The sequence below is a fragment of the Eublepharis macularius genome, chromosome 3, assembly GCF_028583425.1.
Source record: "Eublepharis macularius isolate TG4126 chromosome 3, MPM_Emac_v1.0, whole genome shotgun sequence".
Taxonomy (NCBI): Eukaryota; Metazoa; Chordata; class Lepidosauria; order Squamata; family Eublepharidae; genus Eublepharis; species Eublepharis macularius.
Window position 1 is genome coordinate 154,731,739 of NC_072792.1, and position 18,101 is coordinate 154,749,839.

The window sequence follows — 18,101 nt, forward strand, 5'->3', positions numbered from 1 at the left end:
AGCCCTGGCTCCGATCCACATCCGCACCCCGGCGGAGATGATCATTTGCGAGTGGAGGGGGTCCTACCACTGAGCGGGCAAGGTAGACACAGATAATGAAGAGTAGGATCTCACGCACATGAAGGAACCCGCATGAAGCTGCCTTATCAGTCTACTGGTCCATCAAGGTCACGAATGCTGGAGCGAGCAGCGCCTCCCCGGGGTCAAAGGTGGAGGTCTTTCACGTCATGATCTTTTTAACTGGAGATGCCAGGAACTGAACCAGGGACCTTCGGCATGCCAGGCAGCTGCTCTACCTTAGGAGAGGCAAGAACCAGGGCCCCCAGCCTGTCTTCCCATCGCAAACTCTCCACCCAAGCCCTTTGCGCTGCGCTCCTCCGTGCTCCTCAGAGTTGCAAACCTCAGCCCAGTAAATGGAGCTGGAAGAAACGGAGTGTGCGTGTGGGGGGGGGGGGGTGAGAGTCGGCTGCCCAAGCGCCCCTCCTTCCCCGTCTCCTCCCAGTCCAGTCTGCACCCATTGAGGCACGCAAAACCATTCTGGCTTCTCAAGGAATTATATTTCCCACCGAATGTGTGCGGAGGTGTGTTACATCCAGAGCTGCTTTTATCCCGTCTAATTTTCTAAAGGGCTGAATATTATTGATCACGTTGGACAATCATTTAAAAAACCCGCAGGTTTTAAAAATATATATTTTATATGGGCACGTTTCTTTAAAAGGTTTCTAACAGAGACGGCTTGTTAAAAGGAGCGCGGAAAGTTTCGAAGGAAACAAGCCCCCCCCCCTGTCCCCCTCTTGAGTCCGGCCGTCTCTGGAGCTGCGTCCCTTTGGAGTCCCGAGGAGGCCTCAAGAAGAGGCGATTTCCTCGGATCGCTTTCAGGGCGGCGTCCTGGGAGTCCTCGGGGGGCGGCCCCGGGCTGGCGCGCCTCTTCACCGGGCCTCCGGCTGCCGCCTGGCCGAGGGCTGGGGGGAGGCGGTGGGGCTGGGGGGCAGCAGCTCGAGGGCGCCGCCGGTGCCCGGGGCGCGCTCCTCGCCCGCCTCCTCTTTCCCGGGCAGCTCCCCCGAGGAGACGGCGCAGTCCTGCTCGGGCTCGCGGCCGCTGCCACCGGCGCCCCGCTTCTTGTCCTCCTCCTTCTTCCACTTCATGCGCCGGTTCTGGAACCAGATCTTGATGTGGCGCTCGGTCAGGTTGAGCATGACGGCCAGCTCCACCCGGCGCGGCCGCGAGATGTACTTGTTGAAGAGGAACTCCTTCTCCAGCTCCAGCAGCTGCGCCCGCGTGTAGGCCGTCCGCGTCCGCTTGCTCTCCTCCTGCTCCACCACGAAGGAGCCACCTGCGGAAGAGCGAGAGTTAGAGGGGAGCACCCGGCGGGCGGGCGCCTCCAAGGGCCGTCCAGGAACTCGCTGGGAATCCTGCAGCCCCCCACCCCACCCTGCCGGGAGGGACGCTTCTGCCTTGGCCAGGAGATGCCCCCGGGATTGTTCTGCAACCCAGGGAAGCCCCAACCTGCCTGTCCCTGTATGTATTGACCGCATTTGTAGGCCGCCTTTCTCACTGAGACTCAAGGCGGATTACATATATCCCAAGTTTCACTAAAACCACTTCAAAGGCGGATCAAAATCCTACATTCCTTTCTTGTAAGAGTAAGATTTGGGTCCAGTAGCACCTTAAAGACCAAAGAGATTTCCGGGTATGAGCTTTCCAATGCCGAAGCTCCTTTCCTCAGACACTGCAGCTTTCAGTATCCGGAGCGTCTGACCTGAAAATCCCGTTGGTCTTTAAGGTGCCGCTGGACCGGAATCTCGCTCTTCTACCGCAGGCCAACAGGGCTGCCCACCTAAAACGATCGTCTCTTAAAAGAAAATCTTAATAGAAAGGGGATTCGTGATCAACAAATCCTAGAGTTGTTTTCTAGCTGGGCCCGGTGACGCCCGCCTGTAATCCCAGCCTGAACACGGGAGGCTGAGGCCGGCGGATGTCTTGAGCTCGGGACGGAGTTCGCAACCGCAGTTGTGTAACGTCAGCGGACGTCTGTTGCTGTGTCTGTGAGCCTGAAGGGTCTAGTGGAGTTCAAGTAGAGTTGTTTTCTTATAAGAAAGTATATTAATCACCTGGTTTTTTGACCGATAGATCCAGGAATGCCTACATTAATTGTAAATAAACATACGTAGGGCTGGCCTGAGATATCCTAAGAAGCGAAAGTCACCCTTCGTCTTTATAATTTTAAAGATGGTATTTACTTCCCATTACAGTCATACACCAGTACCAAAATACCATAAGAAAAGAAGCGCCTTCCCTTGACAAATAAGGTTCGCCCCCACCGACAGATTATGAAGCGGGCGACCCCAGGCACAGCGGCCCCCTTTGACTTCAATGGAGATAGAATGGGTAGGTCACCCAGAGCGGACACAGATCCGCTTGGGGGGTCAAACTCGGCAAGAATTCCCGAAAAGAAACCCGAAAAGCGACACTTGCAGGGAGAGACTGTGCCAGGGCCCGCAAGAAGGCGCAAACTGCGGACCGAGTGAAAGAGAGCACCGGCCTAACCAGAGCGGTTTTTAAGAATGAAGATGAAACGAAAGAGGTACTTGGAGGGCCTTAGTCTCCGGGGGTCTGGTGGCCGGCAGGGAACAGTCGGCCTGCTAATATTCCTCAGACCAGCCTCTTTTTAGCTGCCACCGGCAACCCTCCCCGCCTCCGGATACACACAAATATTGGAAACTACGAATTTTTCTGATCTTGCCAAAGGGATTCACTATTTATTATTAATATTATTAGACAGTTCGTTTTACTGTCTCGTTTTACTGTACAATTGAAACCGACGGCTCCTGCTTCCCCGTCCTCTGCATATGAACTTCCGGGGACTGAACAGAGAGTGCATAGTGTGCATAGGACCTTAGCTTTAAAAGTTTTATTTCTTTACTTTTTAATTACCTTATTTACCTTTCTCACGGGAGACTCAAGGCGGATCACACAGTGTGATTCAATATAATCAATTTCATAGACATTTCAATAAAAAGGTATAATACAGTATATAATTTGCAAAGAATCCAGACTAGCAAAAATCCAATATAGAGTTGAAGAAATGCTAAAACAGAGTGTCAGCAATTCTGAGACTGACACATTAAGCTATATAGAAACTATCCAGTACTATCATACCTACAACAACAGACAGTACGTAGCAGTACAGCCTATAGTCCCTATGCCTTTACTTATGCAGCTTTTTCAGACCTCTTTCTTACAGCGCTGGATCGGGACCTGGTTCTTAAAGTTGCAGATGTCTATAAAAACGAAGACGCAGTTTATTCTCGATAGCTTCGCTGTGAGACATTTTTAACTAGTAACTGAGAAATAAAGAGAAAGCAGAACTGAACACCTGCTTATTCGGCGTTGAGAGGTGGGGTCGGGAGGACGCGGGTCGGGTGGAGAGCTGGGCTTCCTGCCGACGTCCTAGAAAGGGACAGCAGGCACCCGGGAGGGGCGCTCAGCTAATCTGACTTGCTTGCAAGTAACATCGGGTTAAAAACAAGGGCTGGATACTGCTCACCTCCTCTACTTTTGAGCTGCATTGGTTTTTAAAAGCATTTAACCTTGAAGGGATCGCGTCCCAAACACTTTGGCTTAACTTTGGGAATCTAGCTGACAGAATGTACGACCTAGAAGTGGAGATGAGACACAAAACTAAACAGACAAACACTCGGATATGTTCATAAATATTGTAATTTTGGGGGGGGGGAGCGTTATATCTGAACTGAATGTTGTGCATCATTTAAATTCTATTGAACTGCATGCGATTTCCAACATAAATTTTATGGCCCACTAACTATGAACCAGTAAATTCTAACCCAGTAAATTGAAGCCGGCTCCAATCGAAGTCTCCCAGCGCAGTGCCAATTTCCTTGTACCAAGTTAAACCGGATTACTTACTTGGTAAGAAGCATCTCAAGGTATGTAAATGAACTAAAAATATCAGCAACGTTTTTCTTTTTTAAAAAACATATAATTATTTGACTCGGGGATAAAATGTTACCCTGTTGCACTCTGTAGGGGAGGGGGAGAATGTGCACATAGGAAGGAAGGAAGTCTCCAGAGGTGCAACTGAACTAGCCATTTACCAGTTTTCTTTCTGGAAAGAGAAAAGCATTTTCTTAGAATAATTCTACGAAAATTTACTGACTTTGACATCGGGGTGTTTTTTATCCCAGCCAATGTAAAATTGTGTGTGCGTGTGCCTGCGTGCGCGCGTGCGTGTTTAAGTTTTTGCAAAGGAAAACTTCACCTTGTGTCAGTAGCAGGCTGGTGAACATTTACCCCACAGCATTCTGATATGTGCTTGAGGTAGAAAAAGAAACCAAAAAACCAACCAGCTAGTGATCAGTAGCAACAGATATTTGAAAGAGGCGGTATACGTTGTGTAACCACTATCATTGCTTGGTGACATTTTACTATTCCAAAATGCATGGACTGGATATTTATTTAAGGTGGTGAACTACAGATTATCAAAACATTAAGATAACATTTAAAATGCACATATAAACAGAAGACAAACAAGCACATACACAACCAGGGAGGAGGGCCAATAAAAGTATATATAATGAATATATCCTTTATAACAATTTGTGAAAATATTTTAAAACCTGATCCAGCTTTCCCTGAAGAGGTGCGTAATATAGGGAGCTCCGGGAGGCGACGGCAGATCTTAGGAAAGAGAAAAAGAGCTTGCCAGGTTGAGGGGGGGCTGCTGGGGGGGGGGCGTCTGCCCCCTGGTCACTCAAGGAGACTGGAACAAAAGTAGCTGAGCTTCCCGATCTCTGCTCGTATGACTACACTCTGCTCTGGTAGGGAACCCTGAATGCGAATCGGAGAAGCGCGCTGCGTATCTTCAGAGGAAAAAGGGGAGGGGGGGGGAGTGACCCGCAGTAGCATCTCTCCAGCCCCCAACTGTGTCTTTCTACATGAAAAGCAGCCGGAGGCGGCTGCAAATAAGCGGCTCCTTCCAGGCAACTTTTTCCCCAGGAGGGAAAAGCTGGAGAGCGACCCCATCGCAGGCTGCAGAGAACTCTTCTAGGAAACCAGACACTGTTAGGACTCGCCTGGCTTAAGGTTGGGCTATTATTAAGAATGGCGTCCCGGGATATCATTTGGGCTGCGAGTCTCTGAACTGAACACAGTTGTGTGTGGGGGGGGGGGGGAGTAGCGTGGGATTGCCTGGGAAAGGTTGGCTCTTCCACTGGGACCGGAACTGAGGATTCGAGAACCCACATTGTTGCGGCAGCGATCAGAAACCCCTGCGGCGTCCCTTCTTTTTGGTTCGGGATGGGAAAGTACAGTTTCCGAAGGAAGGAAGATCTTGCAAATTAGAAATCCACCGGACATAGAAAGGTCCAGCTCAGCTTTGACTGCGTGGCGTCCAGTGCCCTCAGGCTCCTTCAGGTAGAATAAAACAAAGTGTAACCTTCCCCATAAACTTTCCCGGTACGTTCTTCCCTTCCCGTATCTCTCTGGAGAAGTGAGCTGTGACTCAGCGGAGCTCATAGGGAAATAAATGTTCGTCTTTGAGGTGCCACTGGACTTACTCGATTTTACTAGGACAGACTCAAGCGGCTATTCCTTTACAATATTTATTTGTTTTTATTTATATATTTTCTTTGGATTTCTATTCCGCCCTCCCCAGGAAGGGCTCATGGCAGATTACAACATATTAAAACACATTAAAATTAATTTATACAGTTAAAACCATACATAGATTGTTAAAAAATACAATATAATATATTTGCATATAAAATATACATTCAGATGGCGGCAACCAATAGCAGCAGAAACGACTTGACACAAAAAGGTGGTGGACAACCTTAGCAGTAATTACTACAGAGACGCTTCTGTTGACTCCACTGTCCTATTTATTACTGTATTTATGAGACGCTGTTCTCCCCTTGAGCAATCTGGAAAAAGACTCCAACAGCCCCCGCTTTCTTCTGTTCAGGACTGAACAGAAGTTTTTCGCATTAAGCAGCTTCCTTGCAAGGCAAAGCAAGGAGAAGCCGCCAGAGCTTGGAGCCAGCAGTCCGTTCCCCGGAGTCTTCTCCGGAGCCTCTTGCCCACTCTGGGCAGCAGGAGTGGAAGTTCGCTTCTTTTCCGAAAGGATCCGCCTGGGCATCACACTGCCTCGAATGGTCGGCTGCTGGGGCTTAAGAGGACTCCGGGACTTCAGCTGGCCAAGATCGCTGGTCTCGTTTGACTTCCTGTTCAGGCTCGTGTCCAGGTCTCCTTTGCAATGTACTCAGCCTATCTTAAGCTTTGCTGGGCCGCAGCACCAGAGACGGGCCCTTTCTCTTTGGAAAAGCGACTTACCCACACAAGTACTAACACTGCAGAAGTCAGTTTCAGGTGTGTAGCCGTGTTGGTCCGCGGTAGGAGAGCAAGATTTGGTCCAGTAGCACTTCAAAGACCACCTAGATTTTCAGTGTATGAACTTTCGAAAGTCAAAGCTCCCTTCTTCAGATACATTTCGGTGTGGAAGTCTGTAGGGTTTTATCCAGCCAGAAGGTGGGAGGGGTATTTAAAGTAAGGGTATAATATCGTGATTAGCTTGACAGAGCAGGGGTGTGAAAAATCAGCATCTGTATGGAGAGAATAATCTTGGGGTTCCATTGTTCCGAATCTACAAATGTGAAACTACAAATAAAATATAAATTTGGGAAGGTTAAATTTGGCTGGATTATGTCTTAGTCTGGCTATTGTTTTCTGAGAGACAGTGTGATGTAGTGGTTAGAGCGTTGAACTAGGACTGGAGAGAGCCATGCCCATATCCCTACTTTTCCTTCTGGATGACCTTGGCCAAGACACCCGTATCTTACAAGGTTGTTGTGATTATCATAGAATCATAGGGTTGGAAGGGACCTCCAGGGTCATCTAGTCCAACCCTCTGCACAATGCAGGAAATTCACAACTACCCCCCCCCCCAATAATACAATGGAGGAGGAAAATACTATGCACACAGCGCCAAGTTCCTCAGAAGAAGGGAAAAAAATATAAAGTTTTTAAAAAAATAGACAGTCAATTGACATTCGCTCATTTCGGAAAACAACTGTTCTAGGATAAATTATTCTCCATCAATAGCCCCTATTTGCTCTCCAATGTAATCTAGTAGAAAACCTGTTTTACAACAGCCACAGCACTGGAAAACGATTCCGTGAGTATTACTCGTAAGTAAGCGCCATTGACTGCATTCCTTTCCTAATAGACGTATCCTCCTCGGCAACGCTTCCATTAATTGGTCCAACGTAAAGAAATTCCGAAGCAAAACGTTGCATTGACTTCCTTTCAATAGGTTAACTCTATAACCTAAAGAGGCGATGCACTCGGAGTAGGTGATATTTTAAGAACATTTACAGTTTTCTCCACAACCCGGTCACACTGGACGCCTCGGAAACAAAGGGGCTGGCCGCTTAAACGCGGTTTGCATAGCAGAAAGTCGTATTGTTTTTACTGGCAAAAAATGTTCAGAAATGCTTGGATTTAAAGCGATTGACCCCTGAGCCTAATCTCCCATAAGTCAATGTTGTTAGGTGTGGGGGGTGATAATTTATTGCATGTGGATATAAATCACATCGGTTTCAGGAATAAGTATATCAAGTTAGTCCATAAGAATAGGGTCTTGCCCGACTTTGCCTGGGGAGAAAATGGACTCCAGGGAGCCCCTAATCTCTGATTCCCTCTCATCATCACATCACATTTATACCCCCTTTTCCTTACCAACGGGGACCCAAAGCGGCTCGCATCAGACTCCTTTCCTCCATTTTTATATCCTTGCAACAACGCTGGGAGGAAGGTTAGGCTGGGAATGCGCGTTTGCCCCAGTGGCTAGTCAGGGTTTCAGAAAAGTCCAGAGAGGCAGTCACGGTCACGACTAAACATTGTTCCACTGATTTCAGTGGAATTTAGCCCAGACTGCCTTTCGGTGGCTTTTCCTCCCTGGCCTTTAACTCACCTCCCGCTGAAATTGCAGAACATGCAGACCCTAGAAATGTTTTCAAAGAAATAATACCATTGAAAGCAGAATTTCAAAAGCAACAACTCTTAAAAAAATTGTGTGTGTAAAGATTGGAATGGAGCTGTGGGCTGGGAATTAAATTTGTGGCATTTTGTTTAAACCCTGGGTACATTTGTGGTCGAGTTTTTCTAATTTCCGTTTAGGCTCACCTAGATCTATGAGAGAGTACTGTCTATTTGTGAATGCGTGTGTTCTCTTATTCTTCTGGCGAGGCCCTGGGCGCGCAGAAGTCCCCCATCCAGTTCCTGGCATCTTCAACGAAAAGGAGCAGGTGAGGTGGGGGGGGGCAGAACCTCCTCCTGGCGAGAGAGGCCGTACTGACCTTGATAGGCCGCAGACATCTGTTCCTGTGGGCCCCCTCACCAAGAAAGCTTTATCCCGTCCATACTTCGTTCTAAATCATTTTTGTTATGGTTTATGGCTAAAACACAAAGTACACTGAGATGAATACCTTTACATGGGCATACCTTTATACATCCCGCACGTGTGACCGGATGCTGCCCTTTTATGTGGCAATTGCGTCTGCTGAGGTCACGCCACTCATGTTCCTTGGAATGTGAATAAGAGTTTCAGGTGGGCCGCCATGTTAGCCTGCACTAGAAGAGCGAGATTCGGGTCCAGCAGCACTTTAAAGACCTTGATCTGTGCAAACACACTAGGAAAGCTGGAGTTGGCTCCATTGGCACGCCAGAGGCCAAACTCTGTTCTGGCGGCTCCTGCTACTGAATTACTGCCCTCGAGTCGATAGCAACAACAGATCTCTGAATCCAATGCAAGATTATGCGCCTGCCGCTGTGAGCTCAGGAGAGTAGAAAGCTCTGGTAAAGCTCCTTTTATTAGTGCACGACCGCCCCCGCCCCCTGAATCCTGGAAGCTGGCTACCCACTTTGGCCAAAGCTCCTTGCCCTAGGACAGCACAGAGCATTTAAGCAGGCACCTCTGTCCCCCTACGGTAAATCCTGCTGTAATGAGTCTGCATCGATGACAAACATCATTGCTTTGGGTGCCACCCCCTCGTGTTCGCCTGCAGTCACCAATTGACTGCTAGTTGCGTTTCTATCCCTGCCATTTTCTTGGGGCAGGCACCGGCAATTTCAGAGGGACCAACTCCACTTCACATTTTGTATGGCAGGAAAACCAGTGTTTCCAGCAGTAAATTTCTGCCTGTGGCCAACGCATCACGGTGCTTACGGATTCGATGGGGGTGGGCGGAATGTGCGCCCGCATTGATGTGTTTAGTTCTTGGGAACTAGAGAGCTTGTATTATTTATTACATTGCCGCCTTTGCCTACACTTTATCCACACAACAGACCTGTGAGGTAGGTTAGGCTGAGGGTGTGGGATTGGTCAGCTCACCCAGCCAACTTCCAAGGCAGAGCGAGGATTACAGCCTGGGCCTCCCGGATCCTACCTTCGAACCACATTCTAACCTCTACACCAGACGTGAAATGTCCCTTAAAACCTCAAGAGTGTAGAAACATGACCTTGGCTGCTTCTGCACACTTTGGATAATCCACTTTCAGTACTCTTTAGTGAACATTTGGAACTGTTTTTCCATGTGTGAAACAAAAAATTCACTTCCAAAGGATTGCTAAAGTGCATTGAAAGTGCATTATTCAATGTGTGTGGAAATGGCCTCTGTCTCCTTTCCCTATAGGTTAAAAGCAGACAGTTTGCTCCACACTTGACATTCTCCTTCTCTGGCATCTGCATTCCTCGGGGCAAACAGGCAAAGAACTGACTTGGGCATTCAACCCAGGGTGCGAATCGGGCTCCCGCACATCCTAACACCCCCCCCCCCCAAATCCACATGCTTTGAGAGGCCACTTCCAACTGCAAAATGAAACGGAAGCGCAGAGGCGCCTTCAACACCAACAACGTTTATTCCAGCTTCAGCTTCGGGGGTCAGTCAGGACTGGCTTCTTGAGATGTGGCGCTTTCCGTTTCCCCAGCAACAGAGGAAGCTTTGGGTGGTCAAAAGGGACCAGCCCGTCGAGCTTTTCCCGCCATTTCATTGTCCTTCCATCTACCCTGCCCTCGGGAACTTGTTGCGCAGCGGGGTTACCTTCCTCTCCTCTTGCGCTCATCTGGCCCCGAACTCCGGGGACTCGCAGCTTCCCAGCCCCAAACCTACCCTGCATAGCTCCTCCCTGCCTTAGCTTCAAGTTTTAATCCCAGTCATACTGGACACTTCTCCTGGGCAGCATTCGGTCTGTAAGGGACAGCTCCGCCCCCCCCGCCCCCCCCCCATGCGTGCCGTGTCCATAAATCGTCCCTGTAACTCACAATTGCTTTCTGGAAGTGATTTACAATTAACCATGCTGAGAGTCACATCTTAAAATAAACATGTTCTCTATATTTAGGAAATCACCTAAAACTGACTATATAGGAGAGATCGCTATAGCGCAATAATAAGCATCTTGGCTCACAAGTATCTCTTACGCATTCAATGGGATCGACTTCCTTGTACGTATGGGGCTGCCTGGATAATGAAATGCACCGAGCACTAAACCCTCTTTCAGATGCGGGCGGGGGAGCTCGAAAAATCCTGCTCCCGCGCTCAGTGCAGGTGTGAGCTGATGGTGCTCGGCGGATTAATTTGCAAAGCGAGGAACTGATGCAAACCTCTTGTTTTCTTTCCGGCACCCAGGACTCAGGCCATCAAAAGTCAGGAGGACTAGAACTAAAATTAAGATCTTCAGATAATTCAAACCTGGTCAACCATTTCAGCTATTGGAACACAAATTTTGAATGTATTTTTTTAAAAAATCAGTATTCAGATGTACATTTTGAATGCAAGATTCTGACCTCCAACACTCTGTAAGCGTTTTGATGTGCAGTGCTTGGCACAGTTATTCCAGCCAAGCGCACTGAAGTTGCATGACTCGGTCAAACTCTCACGTTCAAAATGCAAATGTGACTGGTTTCCATGTCATCCATATTTCAGTAGGTATCGGGTATGAAACCTCATTAGAGATCAACTATCTAATACTAAAAGACGCCACTCTTCTTCATACTACTAGATAGAAACAAACACAGTTCAGCTACGAAATATCAACAAGTACTGAAATCAGAGAATAAAATAATACAGTTTCCTGGACGCAACGAAAGGGCTCTTCGGGCACAGTCCTTGAAGTTCTTCAGGGGACTCGCTTCTGTGAAAATAGTTGCTTTCACTATCCACGTTAAAACCGAGGCTGGAGGGTGGGGATGGGGGGCCCGATTCTGAAGACGGGGGGGGGGGCAATATAATCACTTTTACCGGCGGCTTCGGCCCTGCCGCCTTCCTTGGGCCCTTGTCCAGCAATCGCCACCGAGAGACGGCCTTGCAAGGGGGAAACCCTCCCGCCGAGGCTAACTATTCTTCTGCATAACCAAGAGGGTTTTTGACGTATTCAGTCTAAAGAGAAACTGCTCAGTTCTGCAGAAGTCATGAACGGCGCACAGCAGCCGATCCGACCCATTATGCCGAAGGTCTAAAGTGGAAAGGTAAAGGCAGCGCTGCAGGTCAGGCGTCTGACCGCCCAATTTCGTGCACATTTATTCGCAAGCAGCTCTCACCGAATGCAGTGGGACTTACCCCCGAGGAAGTGGACCTTCCTTCGGAATCTTTCCGGGTCCGTTCCCGCGAAGCTCTGCAGCGAGGCCTCGGCAGCGTTCTCGGCTCTATAATTATTCTGGGTGAAGGTGGAGTTTGGGGCACCGGTTCATACCCTGTGACGGCCCGGGTGGAGCGCTCCTGGCAGGCTCTGTCTAGCTTCGCTGGATCCTGGGAGAGACGCGGCTTGCTCCCTTCCTCCGCCTCCACCTGTGCTTTGACACGGCCTGGCCTCCCAGGAAGGGCTGTTGGTTACCCCGAGGAGGAAAGTTCGAAGCACCCTCTATTTCTGCTGTCTGTCTGAACAAAGCCCGCAACGCAATATTTGCAGAAAGGCGTGACCTGGGGCAGGCCAGACGCTGGGTCCGATAACATTGTACAGCCGGAGCCAGAGAGGTGGTTGGTTCCCCGAGCGGCCCTTCCCCGAGAGAGCCTCCTTCAGCCCTGGGAATCAGCCTCGGCCTCCGGGGTGCTTGTCCCCTCTGGAGGGGTGGAAGGAGGGGAAAACGGCCCCGAAACGACTTCGGGGCAGCAGGGAAAGAACGGGCGGGTCCAGCTCGTGTGGTCAGAAGGAAGCCCCAGGCAGTTCAAGGCGACTTTCTCCCAGGGAAGTGAACCTGGAGCTTCAAGCTGGGTTGAGCTTTAGAAGGCTTCCGAAACTGGCGAAATTGGTTTCCTGCCCTTTCACGAGCTTTAATACAGGTTTGTGGGACATTTAACTCTAAGATCCGACGTTTCTCTTCAACTTTAACACACAGAAATAAAACGTCACACTCCATGATGCCAACCTCTTCCTGGCAGCCAGCAGTCCAAGAATTCCAACCGGCGTGTGCAACCGACTCCTTTCCCCATTCCCCATTCCCCGGCCTCTGATCTTCTTGAAGCAAGTTAACTGGGAGAAGACTGGGATCGCCACGGAGTTTGTTTGCAGCGCGTATTTTAATGGCCGCAGGTCACACCTGGACCCAGCAGCTGCGGCCGAAGCCCCGCAAACACACCCGCCCGGAAGACTCACTCTCACGATATCTGTAGAGGCCAACCAGCCCTGTCCCCAATGGCTGAGAGGCGCCTCATCCAGCCCCAGGCCTGGCTGCGAGTTGCTCCGGATGCAAATGCGCATCTCCACCTGCAACCGCAGAGCACGCGGGCAGTTGGGCCTGAGGGACATCGCTGCGGCTGCGCGTCCAGATCCACATCTACAGCCGCAGAAACCCCCAGAAGCCCTTTGCAACAGCTGCGCCTCCTTTGCAAGCTTCTTGGGACTATTGTACACTGACCTACTACGTGAACAACGCGATACAACCGTAACCCTTGCGACTCACTCTAGAAGTGAATTTGTGCAATTGTTTCTGAGAAAAAACGTGCCGAGGAGCACTGCCTCTGCGTTCACCTGAGCTTGCTCCCAAACAAGAGTTCTTTAAACTCCATTCAGTTTAAGAGCGCGTGGAGGAGCCGTGCCCCGGCGCTTTTGGTAGCCTCCCCAAGTCATCAAAAGCCATAGGTGCCCACGGGCAACCTCAATGCATAGTAGCGAGCATGAAGCCAGACCACCCAGGTTAAAGCGATCCACTGGTTTAGGAGTAAGGCCGCCTGAAATTAGTGGGATTTATTTTTTTAAAAAAAAATACAGGCATAGGGTTCAGCTTCCCCTGGTATCAACGACACCAAGAACCCCACGGTGAAATAGAAGTATTCTTTTAAATCCAGCTCAGCAAGAGCAAAGCAACCATTATTTTTCAGTAAGTGACAGCCCAACCCTAAGCACGCTGAAGCAAAAGTGAGTTCCAGAACGTGCTCCAGGACTGACTGACTCCAGGTTTGTCCTATGAGCAGGAATGGGGCTTTGGCGAGAATAACACAGCTGCGATTCGTTTTCCAACAGCCCAGTCCTGAGCAAGGCCAAGCAAAAGGAAGTTCCGCGGAACTCAACAGGGCTTCCTTACTAGCGCGACTGCGCAGGATTGGGTCCCTGTCGTGCAGGCCTCGGTAGGGCTTCTGAACTGCGGTGCAGACCCCGTGGCCACTTCCCTTGAACCCAGAGGCAAGAGCGGAACTCTTTTCGAGGACTGATTCCCCCCGACTCCCGCTGGCGTTCTGTTGGGAAAGGCCATTTTTCTTGCCTTTAGCCAGTCCCACATCAGTAAATTAACTACGCAGCTAACCGAGCAAGCCTTTGGGGCTTAGCTGCGATTTCTGGTTCGGAACCTTGTGGCCCGCGAAAGCAAGAAGGGCTGCACCTCCCCCCTCAGAGTTACCCGAGAATAAACAGACTCTCTGACCTTTTCTAGCACCCAACCAGATGGCACAAAGTACTTTGTCATTATCGAAACTTTATTTTCCTGTATTTCAGATGGAAAGAGCGATTTTGTCTTTTGGAGGAGGGAGGGCAACACGCTGAGGCATTTAGTAAGCAAAACACATTTTCTAAAAATGACCAGATACTACCGAGCATGCCAATTCACCTTAGCACGGATTCCCTTGTTCACAAAGGTTGCAATTCACACACTAAAAGGCAGTTGAAGTCCAGTCAGAGCCCGGATTGGTGCCCCTCAACAGAATCTAATAAAATCTAATGAATCGAATAAAATCGAGTCTTCCTTAATGCTTAGAGGAATCCCCCCCCCCACACACCTGTAATTAATCTCGAAGAAACAGGACATATTTGATTCAAACGGGGAAATCTTTGCCCCCAAATATTCCTTACAAATATGGATGGGGATTGGGTGAGCAAAACCAGTTATTCCGTATTAAAGTGAATAGTTTCCAAGATTATTCTGGAATAACTCCTTCGTGGACTGAAGTGAGACGAACTAGATTCACTGCCGCCATGGTGGTAGAAGTCGTGGCCTTTGGGGAATCTAGTTTTTGCCTTCGATCAGCAGTAGATCTGGTGGGTGGGTGGGTGGGTGTTATATCGAATTCTAGCTTCCCAGTGCTAATAATTAGGCTAGCTGGCTTTTAAAAAACTATATGATTCTGTTAAACTGCCACGTCCCTTGATGGCACTACAGAAAATTATTAACAATAAATAATAGTGATTATGATAATACCATATCTAATTAATATTGCATCTTTTGTACACTGTTATATTGGGGCGACGGGGGGGCGACACTGTTTTCTCAAAAGGTGTTCATCTGGGAGGAAATACTGATACTATTTCAAGTGCAGCTTATAAAGGAACTGGGTATAATTCCGCCCCTCCGGTGGCTTCCTGTCTGCAGGCCTCCAGGTCTCGGTATGGGCTGCTTGTGGGGCTCGTGGAACTGGCGAAGGGGCTCGGAAAGCAAGGACGAGTTCAAGCTGCCATTCTGTTATTACCTGTTCCAGACCGCACTTAACTCTGCTTTCCTGCGCTGTACAAGAATGATTTCCCTCCCCATGAAACTGGACTCCGTTGTCATTCAAGTGCCATTCAAGTGGCCCCAAGAGCCACCAGGAAAGAGAAGCGCTTCGAGATCCCGAAGAGAAATTGCCCCCGCCAGGCTTAGCCTTGGAATAAGCGCATCTCCGCGGGACTGGCACGCATTTCAACGGGACTAGGCTGGAGATTTGGTGGGGGGGGGGCGGTTTCTTTTACGAACAGAGAGGCTGGAAGCCCCTTCCTTGGCCGCCTGAGAGCAGCGCCCGGCCAGAAGCGGCGCCCTCCAGCAGGGCCCCAGAAGAAGAAGGGGGAGAAGAGGGAAGGCGTCTTACCCGTGCCCAGCCAGTGGCCCTTCCAGGCGTGGGACTTGGTGGACTTCATCCAGGGGAAAGGCAGCGGAGCCCGGGGCTCCTCCAAAGCGCCGGGGTCCATCCCGTCTCCGAAGGCCAGGGCTTCTTGGTGCGGGTGAGGCAGCTGAGGGTGGTGGTGGTGGGGCGCATGCTGGTGGGGGTGGAGATGGGAGAGGGCCGGGTCTTCCGCGATGGGGGGCACCTCGTAGGGCGAAATGTCCGGCGGGCTGCCTTGGTCCAGACCCCCCAAGGCGCTGGGGTATGGAGGCTCCGGCGGCGGCTGCCTCCCCATGTAGAGGCAGGCGGGCGGGCTCTGGTTGTAATCCTGGGGCTGCGACCTCTGGAAGGCGCAGGGCTCCTTGAACAACTGGCCGGAGGCGTAATACTGCTCTTCGGCGTTCATGGCGCCTCTGGGCGAGCCGCGCGATCGGCGCGGGCTGGGCGATCCCTTTGACAGGTCCACTTTACCTGCCCGAGTTTGCGGATGGACCCAGGGACCGGGACATCGCCAAAGAGCTTTCCGATTGGCTCTCCCCCCGCCCACGTGAGCACCACTCCCCTCCCCATTGGACGACGCCTCCCCAATAAGAAGGAACTCTCACTCACCTTGGCTCCTGCGATGCCCTTTCGCTTTCTTCACCACCTACTAGTAGCGCTACTGCGCTCCCTCCAATCGCCCCGTTGCATTTGATGTGCCAGCATCACGTGGCCGAAGTCCACCTGCCAGGCGCCAGGAACGTGGGAAATCAGAATGCCGGCCAGAGCGTTTCTGAGCAGGTGCAAAGTGCCTTGATGTTCTCCCAGATAAAGTGTACCCACCACGTAGAGTTTCGGGCAATTGAGGCTCTAAAGAAAAATTAAAAAAACATTAGCGGCTGGATTGTGTACCTAACAGTTTCTTTACAGCCCGATTTATAAGCTGCTGTGAAGTCTTACTACTTATCAAGATTCCTTATTTAACTTAAAATTATGACTAGTTCTCTACGCAGTACTTGATGGCTTGGGTTGAGGACTTGGAAGGAAGGCGTATTAATCGGAAAAGCTCTCACAACCGTGTCAGTTCAAACCTCGGGTTTTCCTAGTGTGATGTGGCTGCGGAAAACAAAGAGTAGCAACCTACCTTGAAAGGCTGTTGTGAGTACAAGATGGAGGCGAGAGGAGAACCGTATAAGCTGGCCTGAGCTCGTCAGAAGAAGGCTGGACTAAAACTGCAGTAGAATTGAGCATCAGACCCTGATTGTGGTGGGGTCTGAATGACTGGCCGGCTTTCTGGGCGAATTCGCTGGTGCCTCAATAAATCCACTCCTGTCCAGTGAAACTGCGTTCCAAGGGTGCTGCTCCAAATCCGGGAAACGAGGCGTCACCGGCTGCAGGCAGCCCCCCCCCTCAAACCGGGCAGGTGGCGGGCTCGGCTTTCCTCGAGTTTGTTTAAGCTCAATCAACAAGTGTCCAGGGCTGTTGAATTTTCAACCTCTCCGGCCTGGGAAACCTGTCGACCTGAGTGAATTCTATCAGCCAGAGATTAGGAAAGGCCACACATGCTTATCGCCCGGCTCAGTTCCTGCAGCGGAGGCGCAGCTTGCCAACAGAAAGGCAGCAGTTCCCAAAACAGGCTGCGCTCTGAAAGCCCGGAGTTTGCAGGAAATATTTGCACATGCGGTTTTGTATATGTATGCGATGAGGGGATAGCGAGGGAGGAAGGATTTTGCCCTCCCTTGAAGTGGGAAATGAGTCTGTTGCTGTGGTTTGTATCACTAGCACAATGCAGTGCTTTACAGAGTCACTCCGCCCCGCGGAGCTTACAGTCTCAAGTCTGAGACAAGGAACACAACAAAGGGGAAGGGAAAGGAAGGAGTTGGACATGAGTTCATCCCGGGCTTTGTTTCAGGAAAGGTGGTTTGGGAGGAGGGAGTTGGAGGGGCCCTGGGAATTGGGCTCCAAGTCTGAGACGCAGCAAGAGAGAGAAAGGGCCAGTCCTTTATTTGTCTTTCAGATGGCTGAGAGTGGGGGAAGATGGAGGAGCCCCAAAAAAATGGTTGGAGGCAAGAATTAATTGGGGAACGAGGAAATAAGGGGGTGATGTTGGGCTTTGAAGGGGAGTTATTAGAGGAGTTGTGCATCAGGCGCTAACAGTAAAATCCTAAACAGAGTTACTCCAGTCTAAGCCCACTGACTTCAATGGACTTAGATTGTAGTGGCTTTGCTTAGGATTTCACTATAAATGTATCAGGTTGACCTAGTCAAGGTTTATTGATTAATATTTGTGCTTTCTAGAGGTGGTGCAGTGGAATAGTGCTGCCAAGACATCTTTGGCTCAGTTCTTGGCAATATGTGACACTCCTTGCATACCAAGAGAGAAAAGAATGAACCCGCCAAAGTTTATAACTTCGAAGTCCCATTCATTTCAGTAGGATAGCTGATTTCTTTCCCCTTACATGTTTTGGGACTTGAACATGTTTCAAGTGAGGCTAGATTGTGCCCTGAATGTGGTTATTCTTAATATTGGAGCATCTAACAATGCAAAGGGAAACTGAACCTGCCTATGATAGGAAGTAAGGAGGCGGGCTCTCAAGCAAGCCGAGATCCCTGGATGTTCCACCCCATTCATCCCACCCCTCCTTCAGGAAGCCCAGAGTCATTTTTCCCCCCGAATGTTCCCTGGCTGCATTATCTATGCAAAGACATCTGAAGATTTTGCCATAGTCCTCCAAGTCGGATGGCATCTGGCACACAGTGGCC

At 50.0% G+C, this 18,101-nt stretch overlaps 1 protein-coding gene across 1 annotated transcript; it reads right to left on the bottom strand.

Moving 5' to 3' along the window:
• Window positions 1–929: 929 nt before the first annotated feature.
• On the bottom strand, window positions 930–15,765 carry PDX1 (pancreatic and duodenal homeobox 1). The gene is made up of 2 exons (XM_054974443.1): window positions 15,345–15,765; window positions 930–1,333 (listed from the first exon to the last, which is right to left on the bottom strand). Exons 1-2 carry the CDS (start codon window positions 15,763–15,765, stop codon window positions 930–932), a joined length of 825 nt encoding a protein of 274 aa, XP_054830418.1.
• Window positions 15,766–18,101: the final 2,336 nt, after the last annotated feature.

Excerpts from the sequence above, each read along its gene's own strand:
- PDX1 (XM_054974443.1), bottom strand. The coding sequence starts at position 15,765 with ATGAACGCCGAAGAGCAGTATTACGCCTCCGGCCAGTTGTTCAAGGAG. Across the intron at positions 1,334-15,344 it reads GGGCCACTGGCTGGGCACGG|GTGGCTCCTTCGTGGTGGAG; the intron begins GTAAGACGCCTT and ends GCTCTTCCGCAG.